This window comes from Salvia hispanica, chromosome 1, assembly GCF_029641045.1.
Source record: "Salvia hispanica isolate PSC_SH4W2 chromosome 1, Shi_PSC_v1, whole genome shotgun sequence".
Classification (NCBI taxonomy): domain Eukaryota; kingdom Viridiplantae; phylum Streptophyta; class Magnoliopsida; order Lamiales; family Lamiaceae; genus Salvia; species Salvia hispanica.
Genome location: NC_142692.1, coordinates 7,737,781 through 7,750,000, shown reverse-complemented (window position 1 = coordinate 7,750,000; position 12,220 = coordinate 7,737,781). Strand labels below are relative to the sequence as shown.

Genomic DNA, 12,220 nt, shown 5'->3' with positions numbered 1-12,220 from the left:
TAATGACCATGCTCGGCAAAAAGTGCCTAGCACTATCACTGTGCTCGGAACATTCCTAGCACAATGACTGTGCTCGAAACATTCCTAGCACAAATTGATTGTGCTCGGAATATTTTCTAGCACTTGCAAGGTGCTCGGAATTAGGATATTATTTCCACACAGATCTGGATCTAACTCCTATCATTTAACTTCTTCCATTTTCTCTCCAACTCGATTTCTTCAATCTTTTCCTACATTGTTTCAATCTTACCTTGTTATTTCTTCAAACCAAAGTTGTCTCTTTGCCCGTTGCCACCTCGCCTCGTTATCTTTTATCTAAAGGTATAATTTATATTTTTTAGTTATTCTCTCTAACTTCATGTTAAATAATTAGAATATTATTATATCTGTTTTAATTTATATTAATTTTATGCTATAGGGATAGTAAAATGGATAGGTTACTTTAATTTATTTTTGAATTTAGTGACTAATATATAGTGGACTTACCCATGAAAATGATAGATTAGCTAACTATTCTATATCAAACTTCTCTAGACAAGAAACTTGAGAATTTTAATAATTTGAAATAATATTTTTGTTCAAGTAATATTTTGATGATCAATATTATAATTTTTATTTGCTAATATTTTTTAAAACTCTTTGTTAATTTATTGAAAGTATCATTTTATTTGTTTTGATTTCATACTACAGGATAGTGAAATGGATAAAATTTTGGGACGACAGTGGATGTATGAGCGAAAGTATCCCACCGGAGAATTCAATTGTGATTTTATCGATGGGTTAGATGCGTTTATAAATTTTGCTGTGTCATTTCCCTCTAAAATGGATGGTTCAAAAATTAGATGTCCATGTGCAAAATGTGATAATAACAAATTTTTTTTTCCTGATACGGTGAAAGAGCACCTTGTGAGAAGGGGGTTTACCCCAGATTACTATGATTGGAGATTTCATTGCGATGTAGAAGCGTCGTCCAGTTCAACACCGGCTGAATCTATGCATTTCGATCCATCATCGGATCCATACCAGCATATGGTATACAATGCGTGGGGACAGACAGCCAGTCACGAGCCTCATCATTTCCAGGCGCAACATTCCGAACAATATGTCCTGCCTGCTTACATGCCGGAATCACCCACTAACGAGTCGCAGCAGTTCTATAATTTATTAGAAGCGTCTCAGGCTGATTTGTGGGCGGGTTGTGATTATTCTGAGTTGTCAACAAATGCTCGACTGATGACTATGAAGTCTGAACATCGAATGTCTCAGCGAGCTATTGACGAATTGTGCCAATTTATGGAGGAACGCTTGCCGAAACCAAATCGTATGCCTAGTAGCTTTTATAAGTGCAAGAAACAAATGCAGACCTTAGATATGCCGGTTCTCAAGATAGATTGTTGCAAGAGAGGGTGCATGATCTACTGGAGGGAAGACGAGAACCGAACTGAATGAAAAGTTTGTGGTCAAGCCAGATTTAAGGGTAATGGCACAAGTCCACTTAAACGGATGTACTATTTCCCTTTAGGCCCAAGGTTGAGGCGTTTGTATGCATCCGAAATTACCGCTCAATCCATGCGATGGCATGCAGAGCACATCCAGACTCCAGGAGTGATGTCTCATCCGGCAGATTCTGTAGCCTGGAAAACCTTCGACAAGATACATCCTTTCTTTGCTTCTGAATCAAGAAATGTCAGGTTAGCACTTAGTACTGATGGATTTCAACCATTTGGTCAGACCGGTTCACAGTACTCATTATGGCCAGTGATTTTAACTCCATACAACTTGCCTCCATTGATGTGCATGAAAGATCCATACATGTTTCTCACAGTGATTGTGCCCGGTCCGAAGAATCCCAAGCAGAATATTGATGTGTTTCTACAACCCCTGATCGCAGAGCTCAACGATTTATGGACAGAAGGAATCCCTGCATATGATATATCAAGAAAACAGAACTTTCAGCTACGCGCAGCGTTGATGTGGACTATCAGTGACTTCCCTGCGTATTCAATGTTGTCAGGGTGGAGCACATCTGGACACCGTGCGTGTCCATATTGTATGGAGGACTCGCAAGCTTTCTCCTTGAAGCATGGACGGAAAACCACTTGGTTTGATTGCCACAGGAGGTTTCTCAACAGAAATCATCGATTCCGCAGAGACAGAAAGAACTTTAGAAAGAACATAATCGAGCATTCTGGTCCTCCTCCATTCTTAAATGGAGAACAAATACTTGATCATCTGGAACAATTTGAATTCAAGAGAGTATTTGATGAAGATGCGGAAATAAACTCTGAGTTGAGCAAGATTTTTGGGTGGAATAAACGAAGCATATTTTGGGATCTTCCGTATTGGAAAACAAATGTGATTCGCCACAATTTGGATGTCATGCACATAGAGAAGAATATTTTTGATAATATTTTCAATACCATTATGAATGTAGAAGGCAAGACAAAAGACAATGCTAATGCAAGAAGGGATTTGGAATTGCTTGGTATACGACCCGAGCTTTGGCCACGTGGCGGAAAATATCATAAGGCTGATTACACGCTTGACAAAGAAAGTATGGAATTATTGCTCAAGTGGCTACACAGTTTGAAATTTCCGGATGGTTATGTTTCCAATCTATCAAGGTGCATTGATATGAAGAAACGTAAGTTGTTCGGCATGAAAAGCCACGACTGTCATGTGTTTATGCAACGATTATTACCAATCGGACTCCGTGAGTTACTTCCACACAGAGTATGGGAACCTTTGACCGAGTTGAGCAATTTCTTCAGAGATCTTACGGCTACGGTGATAAGGGAAATTGATATGACAAAGTATAATGAGTCGATTGTAGTTACTTTGTGCAAGCTTGAGATGATATTTCCCCCGTCTTTCTTTGACTCCATGGAGCATCTTCCAATCCACTTACCATAAGAGGCGTTAATCGCAGGTCCGGTGCATTTTCGATGGATGTATCCATTTGAGCGGTACATGCGCAAGTTGAAGTTAAATGTCAAGAACAAAGCTGCAGTTGAAGCATCTATATGTAATGCCTATTTGACTGAGGAAGCATCACATTTCTGCACTTATTACTTCGAGTCACATGTCCGTTGCCGAGGTAGAGATGTTCCTCGTAATGATGATGGCGGAGGTTCTATCCACCCCAAAGATATGCTTCCAATTTTCACATATGATACAAGATGTGTTGGGAATGGACGAACACGATTCTTGTCAGAAGTGGAATACAAAGCGGCACAAACTTACATATTAGTTAATACTCAGGAAGCAAAGGAATTCGAGCTGTAAGTTTGATTTCCTCAATACTCATTTATTTAACTAACTAAATGTTATTTAACAATTGTTTTTTTTATAAAACAGTATGTTCATTGCACAATTGCGTGGGTGGCACGGGAATAACACCTCCTCAGATAGAGCAACAATTAGAAGATCATTATGCATCATGGTTCAAAGAATATGTAAGTTTTCTATATTTTTTCTTTGTACATTATTTGTCGAAAAATATACTTATTCACTAATTGTGTTTGGCAAACAGGGCCGTAATAACTTGCCTCGTGATAGTCATCTATACTATCTGTCGCAAGGACCATTAACTGAGGTTACAAGTTACAATGTTTGTTTTGTCAATGGATATAAATTTCACACAGATTCCTATGGAAAGAGTAAATCTACAGTCAATAGTGGGGTATGCATCAGAGGGTCGAATTACAGCTATGATGAGGATGACTTCTACGGCATTTTGAAAGAAATTGTGGAAGTGGAATATCGGGCATTACCAATAAAGAAAGTTGTATTGTTCAATTGTGTATGGTATAATCCGGCTCCAGCTCCACGCGGTGGTACAATTGTTCATCCAAAGTACAAAATTGTTGAAGTGGATATTCAGAAGGAGTACCCAAAATACGATCCCTTCGTCTTAGCCAAACAAGCATCACAAGTTTATTTTGAACCTTTTCCGAGCAAGAAAAGAGACAAGGCGAACTGGCGGGCAGTATTCAAAGTTCGAGCAAAGAAATTTTATGCTAGTTATGCCACCACAAAAGAGAAAAATGAAGATGCTGCTTTTCAACAAGATGAAGTAGAAGTTCATGAAATTTCTGATGATGTTCAACTCATAGACCCTCCACGATGTGATCCCAGTGGTGCAATGATTTCAATTTTGAGAGAAATTGCCGACAATGATCAAGAAGAAGATGAAGAAGAAGATGAAGATGAAGATGACAGAGACGAAGAAGATGAGGATGAGGAAGAAAATGAAGACATTGATGAAACGGTAAACAATGATTTAAGTGTAGAATGACTTAAGTGTTATTTACAAACTCGTTAGTCATAATTAATTCATTTATAACCAAATGTGGTAATAATTATTGACTAAAATTATGATTGACTAAATTATGTGATAATTATTGACTAAATTATTGTTTGACTAAATTATTGCTTAATTAGCGGATGAGATGGTGATCCTCATTTATTAATTAGGGCTACTAAACCAAAACACTTCACACTTACAGTGATCTCGCCGCTCTCTCTCACCGATCTCGCCGCTCTCTCTCACCGATCTCGCCGGTCTCGCCGCTCTCTCTCACCGATCTCGCCGGTCTCGCCGCTCTCCCTCACCGCTCGCACACATCTTCCATTCTCACACCTGCAGGTTAGTGAATTTGGCCGATTCCATGTTAAACTGTAATTATTGCTGTGGTTTTTGTGAATTTGGTCGATTCCGTGTGTGAAACTATAATTATTTGGTCGATTCCTTTCAAAGCATAGAGTTTTGATGTTGAAGCATAGAGTTCAATTTTATTCACGAGCTTGTTGTAATGTAGCTTCAATTGACTCATCACTCTTTGTAATTATTTGGTACTCTCTCTCTCCCCCTCGCTTTCAGTTGGATTTACGCTGTCTTCTCGCTGTTTGTGGCTATCAATCTGCGTTGGTTGTTGCGTTGGCATTGACTCGAGGTTCAATTTGAATGATTTTGCATCACTGAGAAACTAGTAGAAACCGCATCGGATTTCGTTTATTCTGTACTGCTACTTGCTGCGATTTGGTTGAATTTGGAGATTTGTGTTGTTGATTTGTTGTTTTATTGTGTTTATGTGTTTGTTTATGGATAATGAGCTGCATGCGTACTTCATTTTTGCAGATCTAGCTAGTTCATGCATGAGTTATGCATTTTGGTTAAACATAAGTGAATCTTCACTGGTGAACCTTTCTGCAATCAAAACTTGCTATTGCTGCTGATTGATGCCATCTTCTGCATGAATTTTTTTCTGATTTTGATGCTAAGTTTGTGTCAAATCCTCCGTGCAATGAACATACTCTATTGGTATAGTTTATTGATCGATTCTCGGATTTTCTGTATCTTTATCTCTGCGGGTCTCCAAATTCTAGGTTAATTGGGAAATTGGGGAAAAACTAGTAATTCGGATGAAATGTTAGGTACATATTAGGTTTTAGTTTTCCTCTGATGCTTTTGGAGAGGGAATGAATTTACTTGATCTTGTAAATTTTACCATCATTTTTGCTGATAAATTAGTTTTTCTAACCTCATCAGTAAAGGGCTGGGTAATTAACGCATCTGCTAAACGAGATGGTTGCTAGTATTTAACACGATTGTGATTGACTAGTTAAGAGCTACTATGGGCTAGATATGGTTACTTAGAATTTAGAAATGATCATCGCCCAGCTCATGTAATATGGAATTCTCAGCTAATAAATTAGGCAGCCTGGCTTCTGTAAGTAATTTGTTGGTTATCTGTAAGCTAATTTCTTGAAATTCATCATTCTAGCTTGTTTTCTTTTCATGAATGTGGATTGTTTTGAGTTAATTTTTGTGATTTTGTCCCACTTGACTGAACTATTCTGGTTGGACGCATAGAATGCATATGGTGGAATGCGTGGAGGTGCAGTTGGGGCTGTTGCTGAGAGGGTTGCCATTGCTTGTGCTAGAACAGTAGTTGGAGACGACAAAGATCTCTTCCTTGGAGAACTTGGCCTCTCATATCTCTCTGCTGCTCCACATAATGTGAGTTCTCAAGGATATAAACACGGATGCTAATTAAGTAAATTCTATACCGTCTCTGCAGAGATTTAAAATTTCTGCTGAAAATTAAAATATGATTTCTGCAAAGGATAAAAAATCAATTTTCATATTTGGTGTGCTCTTCATTATGGATTCTAGAGGGATTTTGTGATAATATTGTGGATTATAATGGCATTCATAGTGTTTTTGCTTTGATCTCTTTCTCAGTGTTTGTCTGTTTGATGTCTGTGTGATAATATTCTAGAGGGATTTTGTGATATATTTACTTTTCAGATTCTTGCTTTATGTGATGAAATTGCTCTACTGTTCATACCGTTGCCATTCCAAAGAGCTAACTGAGTTTCATTTTCTGATATCATTTCCCTTGACTGTTCATTTCTCCTTATATAATTCAGTTTTATGTCTTGTTTGCAGACAACAAAGAGCTAGGCCCATAATTATTGATCGTGGACTGCATCTCTCAAAGAAATCTGGTGTTTTCAGGGCCAAAGAAATCCGGTGTTTTCAGATTATTCACTGGTATTCTGGAAATCTCTTAGACTTAATGTACTAATTTTCCCACTTCATATATATAAGCACAAGTCTAATAACTTACATAAATGTCAAAAAGCATAGTTATTTCTTCTGAAAGACAATGAGATACATGCTCCTTTCTGCATTGTCATCATGATTTTTTTGAAGCTTGATGTAATGTCGCTTCACTTGACACATCACTTTACTGTCTTTGTGAATTTTTTCTATGTTACATTTATTAGCTTGTGTGAAACTGTAGTTATTGATGTGCTTTTTGTGAATTTGGTCGATTCCGTGTGGAAATGTAGTTATTGCTGTGGTTTTTGATCTATGTCATGAGGTATTGAGGTTGTGTGTTTTTGGTGGGATTTTGCTGCATTGTCTGATGTGTCAATTCCTTTTCCAATATTACAATATTGTTTTTCTTTCTTCATGCCTACTGAAAAGTACTAATCACATGCTCCTTTCTGCCTTGTTTGTGGTAGTTATATAATTGTAGAAATGAGAGGGTCATCATTGGGACGCTCAACTACATACTCCGATGACTCACGGCCACTTGGTTCTTTAGAGTTGGTGGACGAGAATAGTGACGAGGAGTATTCAACCGCTGCTAACGTTGAAGTAGAAGGTAGAGATGCAGCCACTAAAAATGCTAAAAAGTCAAAAAAAGATGGATATAAGAGGGACGCAAGAGGCCGGATATATGTACAACTTAGGGATGGAACGTACGTGCTCATTTAATTTTATGCATTCATTATATTATTTTTTAAGTTACTAATTGTATATTAATATACAGATTGCGTCCGACTGGTGTAGTAGCCAACATATGCAATAAGGCTTTCAAGCACATAGTTGATCCGGGAGGATACAGCCAGGCAAAGCTTTCGGAGGAATATATTAACTATTATTGGAAAGAATTTGAGGTCAAATTGTGCATTTTATATTTATAACTCAGTTATCATAAATTATTTAATACTTTATTATTTTGCAGAAAGATGCCAACTGCGAAGCTTATGATCAAGTGGAATGCAAGAAAGCTTTTCACAGTCAGTGCAAAGCTAGGTACGGTGATTACATTGGTTATAAAAGAAAGACAATGAAGAAACCGGCCTATTTCACGGATGCCCAGTGGACGACATACACCGATGCCTGGCAGCTTCCTGAGAATATTAAGGTTTCTGAGAGGTGCTCGAGAAATCGTAGACAAGGGCGTGCGAAGGCCTTTGGAACACATTGTAATGGTTGTATTCCATTTGAAGAGACAGTTGAAATAATGGTAAAATTTATATTGTTCTAGTTTGATTTCTTTCCTTTTTTGATTATATTTTTAATCCTTTTTAAAGTTTTGCAGACAGAGGAAAATGACGGGATAATGCCTCCATTTGTAGATATCTTTGGTAGGACTCACACATTCAAAACAAAAGATTCACAAGGCCTGGTTTCTGAACGCGCAACACAGATTCGTGTAAGTTTAATCTTAATTTGACTAATTTGACAGTAAAAGATCAGATGATTCAGTAATGTGCATATGCTTGAAACCAGCCTACTTAGTGTATAAATGCAGGTTTTAGCTTCTCTTCCTTTTATATGCATGCTAGTGGTATTAATAACCTTAGATGGCCTCCATTCCATGGCAATGTTCTGCTTTCCTCATTGTTTTTCCAACTTTTTGGTGGATTGTTTTGGTTAGTTCATACCGTCAAAACCCCACTGCATTAGAAGATGTATGATCTCACAATTATCAAGCTACAAAGAGTAAAGAGTAAAAGTATATGATAGAGAAAGGGAAAGATATAATCAGTACATTCTGACTTGGATTAATTTCTTAGAACTACATGATAATAGGTATTCTGAGTTAACATTTATCCTATTGTTTAGTAGTAGCTTTAGGGAAAGCATCCTTGAAAATGGCAGAATCATAAGACTTATTCATCGTGTGATTCTCATGCCAGAATCATAAGACTTATTCATGACACATAGAATTCTGCCTTGAATGTGGGTAATTCAGCAATCCAATATGGTTATGATTATATTAGGCTCTCCGGTAACTAATTCCTTTAGACGCTACAACCTCAGATTTGGTTATGATGTAGGACTCAGAAAATTACCTTGGACTTGTTATGACATAGAATTACCATTTGCGTAGCAAACACTAATACTGAAGATGATCTTGGACTTGGTTAGGATGTAGAATTACCATCTGCGTAGCAAACACGAATACTGAAGATTACCTTGGACTTGGTTATGCCGTAGAATTACCATTTGCGTAGCATCCTTGAATTATCTTGTCTTGTTGAACATTATACATAAGTGTACAGAATGTTTGTGGAACTTGCTGTGAAACTTGTCAGTTTGTTGTGAAACTGTTTTGCAGTGAAACTTGTCAGTTTGTTGTGAAACTGTTTGTTTGCTCACCTGCTTATAGTAGTATCTAATTTGTGTTTGCTTGTTGGAAGGATGATGTTAGGACAAGGGCAGAAGAATTAAGAGCCGAAGGGGTTGAGAATCCGGATTTAGATGCCATTTTCTTGGAGCGTCATGGGGAGGTGAAGAAGAGAAAGCAGATTCCTGGGGCAGGAAGTGCAACAAAATTATACTTCCCATCAGCTACATCAGCATATGCATCTGTACGCTCGACCGGCATCGATCCTAGCAAGATGGACGAGCTGATCGAGCAACGACTTGAAGAACGACTTAAAGAAGAGCGGGAGAAAATGCATGCCGAGATGAATGAGAGAGAGAGAAAAATTAAGGAAGCGAAAGATATGAATATGGAAATGATGAAGGAGCAGATGAAAGAGCAGATGAAAGAAGAGATGAGGAGCTTGTTCAGTGAAAAATTGGTTAAATATAGATTTAGACTTGCATTTTGAATTGATCAACTTTGAGAATTTTGGTGAAATATAGATTTAGACTTGCATTTTGAATTGATCAACTTTGTGAAACAATTGAATTCTTGTAATCCATTGGGCTTTTCAATTAGTTTATTTTATTTCTAGTTTTGGTTTAATGTCATTTTAATTTCATTGAATTAACAATTAAAATGAAGCTGAAATAATAAAAAAAATATGAAAAAATAATGAAATTCGTGAATATGAATGAAATGTACAATTCTAGCATCAAATTGTGCTAGGAGTTTTGAAATGCAGTATTCCAAGCACCAAATTGTGCTAGGTTTTGTTTCTTGAATCACATTACTCCGAGCACTAAACTATGGTAGGATTCTAAGACGCATTATTCGAGCACACACTGGTGCTAGGAAGAGAATTATTCCGAGCACACATTGGTGCTAGGAGAGCATTATTTCGAGCACACACTGGTGCTAGGAAGAGCAGAGGAGTTGACCAAGTTTCCTAGCACGTTTCGAGTGCTCGGAAAAATTTGAGTTTTGCTCGGAGAGGCGCTCGGAAATAATTCCGAGCGAGCAAATTACTAGCACCCTATGTGCTCGAAAATGTGCTCGGAAACCTCTATTTTTCCTAGCACTTTGGGGTTATTCCTAGCACTTCGGTGCTAGGTAAACGCGCGTTTTTTTGTAGTGACAGTTAAAAGTGAAAATATCTATATACTTCAATTCAATGAGGATAATGTTACTGAGGTACAGTACATATGATAACATCCAATGTCAATATATCTATTTATATGGAGTATATCAATATACACATTTAAAAATATCAATACACGTGGAAAACCGTATATAATTGAAATATATGTAGAAAATCGTAAGCAAACTTGATTTGTCAATTATATATCCAAGGAGTAATATAATAGCCACATCTATTTCAGAAGTCGAGCACATAAGATGAGTAGTGTGAGTCATCAAAGTCTACGAGGTCAGCTGCTCCGAAGGAAACGCATGACCATGCATTAACTTCTATTAAAACAATTACGTACTCATATCAAATAGGCTTTCTTTTTATTTGTTTTTTTTTCTGATGGAAATGAATACATCGACGTGGAGACGACTGAAAAAAGTGCAACGAATACGTACAATAGAGAAACTAAAGGCATATTTACCATAAAACTAATTAAGGCAATGGTATGGGTAAATTTCAAACCATACATCACTTTTTTCCAAATTCAAATCAATATGATATAATTGGAAAAAAAAAAAAAACCTAATTTACAATGCACATGCTATATTTGAAAGTTGTGGAAACGGTAGTATTTGATCAAACTTTATACTCCCTCCGTCCCGCTTTAGCAGTCCCATTGACTTTTCTGCCATCTTTTTGTAAAAATGATAAAAAATAGTTAAAGGGAAAAAATGGTAAATTAAGAGAGAGAATAATATAGAGAAGAGTCTTATCTACATTATTGTCTCTCTTTTTTACCATTTCTCCACTATAACTATTTTTTATCATTTTTACAAAAAGATGGCAGAAAAGTCAATGGGACTGCTAAAGTGGGACGGAGGGAGTAATATATTTCTCCTATAACATACCATTTTCTAATTACTACTATTTATTTCGACGCATCAATTAGTACATAAGTATTAAGTACCAGTATATGATTACGTTAAAATTGTAACGAAGTGATAAATGTAAAAGATCAACTTAAAATAATTAAGTTGAAATGTAGGATTGGAACAATACTAATTTCTAAAAAAAAGTAGAGTAAAATGAAATAATAGTTGGTAACAGCCTTATCAGAATACTGGAGGTTGGCAATAATAATTTCGATTTTTGCCATTAATTTAACGAGACAAATTAAGTATAAATAGAAAAAGGTAAAGAAATAAATAATCTTTTACTGTAATTAAACAGACATTGTAATTTAACTCATACTTGCTTATACCAAACTGAATATGCGTCGTCATCATTACGCTATTTTTTCTTTTTAGGTCAATTCAATTCCTAAAATACAAAATTAAGTTTGGTTTCTAGTCTCTGTATTATTCAATTTCCCCAATAATTACTTATGAAATACTACACAGCATTCATATTCAATCATAATTACTTATTCGTTATCCGTTTATTGGATTTCTTGGCCGTGAATCGGGCTGCCGCTGCCGCCGCCACCGATATCGATATTGGTGGCTGTGTTTCCGAGTGATGATATACTGGTGCATGTCAGTTGAGTGACTGAATTTATTGGTGGAATGGAATTTTAAAATAGGGAAGAAACTTAGAATGATGGGTTTCTAGAAAGAGTAAGGTGCTGACACGGCACGTGTCATTCAACCAATACAGTCCATACGTCAGACTTCGTACAATTTCTCTATCTCGTACATCAAGATGGAATATTGTATTAATCACAAGATTCTCAATCATATGATTAAGAGTATTACTGCCTACTAGTGTTAAACCCAATCCCTTAACGACGAGAGGTCTACGGCGGAGAGATAAAAGGTAGACGAGCTAGTCACGGAAGCTTTGTCCGTCGATCAAACCAAGATTGATACCGGATTGAAATAGATGCGTAAAAATAAAATAGGATAATTGTATTTCTAATTGAATAATGATAATAACAATAGCCCTATTTATAATAGGGATATATATGAGAAAATATGGAAAAGATATGTTAAATTAATAACTAACTAAATAATAGGGCAGAGGGAATATTCATAGAGATATCTCGTATCACATTTGGCTTTATTGTGATAGTTTTTTAAGTTCATATTTATAAATCTTACTTCATTCATTCAACGTTACTTAAGTTATTTAT

General features: G+C 36.4%; 2 protein-coding genes and 1 pseudogene across 2 annotated transcripts; all 3 read left to right on the top strand.

Annotated features, from left to right (window-relative positions):
- Positions 1–822: 822 nt before the first annotated feature.
- Positions 823–3,285, top strand: LOC148933193 (uncharacterized; annotated as a pseudogene).
- A 73-nt stretch (positions 3,286–3,358) lies between these two features.
- On the top strand, positions 3,359–4,297 carry LOC148933192 (uncharacterized). Its single transcript, XM_089059450.1, has 2 exons — positions 3,359–3,442; positions 3,533–4,297. Exons 1-2 carry the CDS (start codon positions 3,359–3,361, stop codon positions 4,295–4,297), a joined length of 849 nt encoding a protein of 282 aa, XP_088915576.1.
- A 2,757-nt stretch (positions 4,298–7,054) lies between these two features.
- LOC125209365 (uncharacterized) lies at positions 7,055–9,512 on the top strand. Its single transcript, XM_089059442.1, has 5 exons — positions 7,055–7,278; positions 7,350–7,428; positions 7,545–7,829; positions 7,905–8,018; positions 9,010–9,512. The coding sequence occupies exons 1-5, from the start codon at positions 7,055–7,057 to the stop codon at positions 9,424–9,426; spliced, it is 1,119 nt and encodes a 372-aa protein (XP_088915568.1). The 3' UTR covers positions 9,427–9,512.
- Positions 9,513–12,220: the final 2,708 nt, after the last annotated feature.

What these genes read in the sequence shown, in the direction of transcription:
- LOC148933192 (XM_089059450.1), top strand. Translation starts at nt 3,359, where the DNA reads ATGTTCATTGCACAATTGCGTGGGTGGCACGGGAATAACACCTCCTCA. An exon ending in GAAGATCATTATGCATCATG is followed by an intron (nt 3,443 to 3,532) that starts GTTCAAAGAATA and finishes TTTGGCAAACAG; the next exon opens with GGCCGTAATAACTTGCCTCG.
- LOC125209365 (XM_089059442.1), top strand. Translation starts at nt 7,055, where the DNA reads ATGAGAGGGTCATCATTGGGACGCTCAACTACATACTCCGATGACTCA. An exon ending in ATCCGGGAGGATACAGCCAG is followed by an intron (nt 7,429 to 7,544) that starts GCAAAGCTTTCG and finishes ATTATTTTGCAG; the next exon opens with AAAGATGCCAACTGCGAAGC. An exon ending in AAGAGACAGTTGAAATAATG is followed by an intron (nt 7,830 to 7,904) that starts GTAAAATTTATA and finishes AAAGTTTTGCAG; the next exon opens with ACAGAGGAAAATGACGGGAT.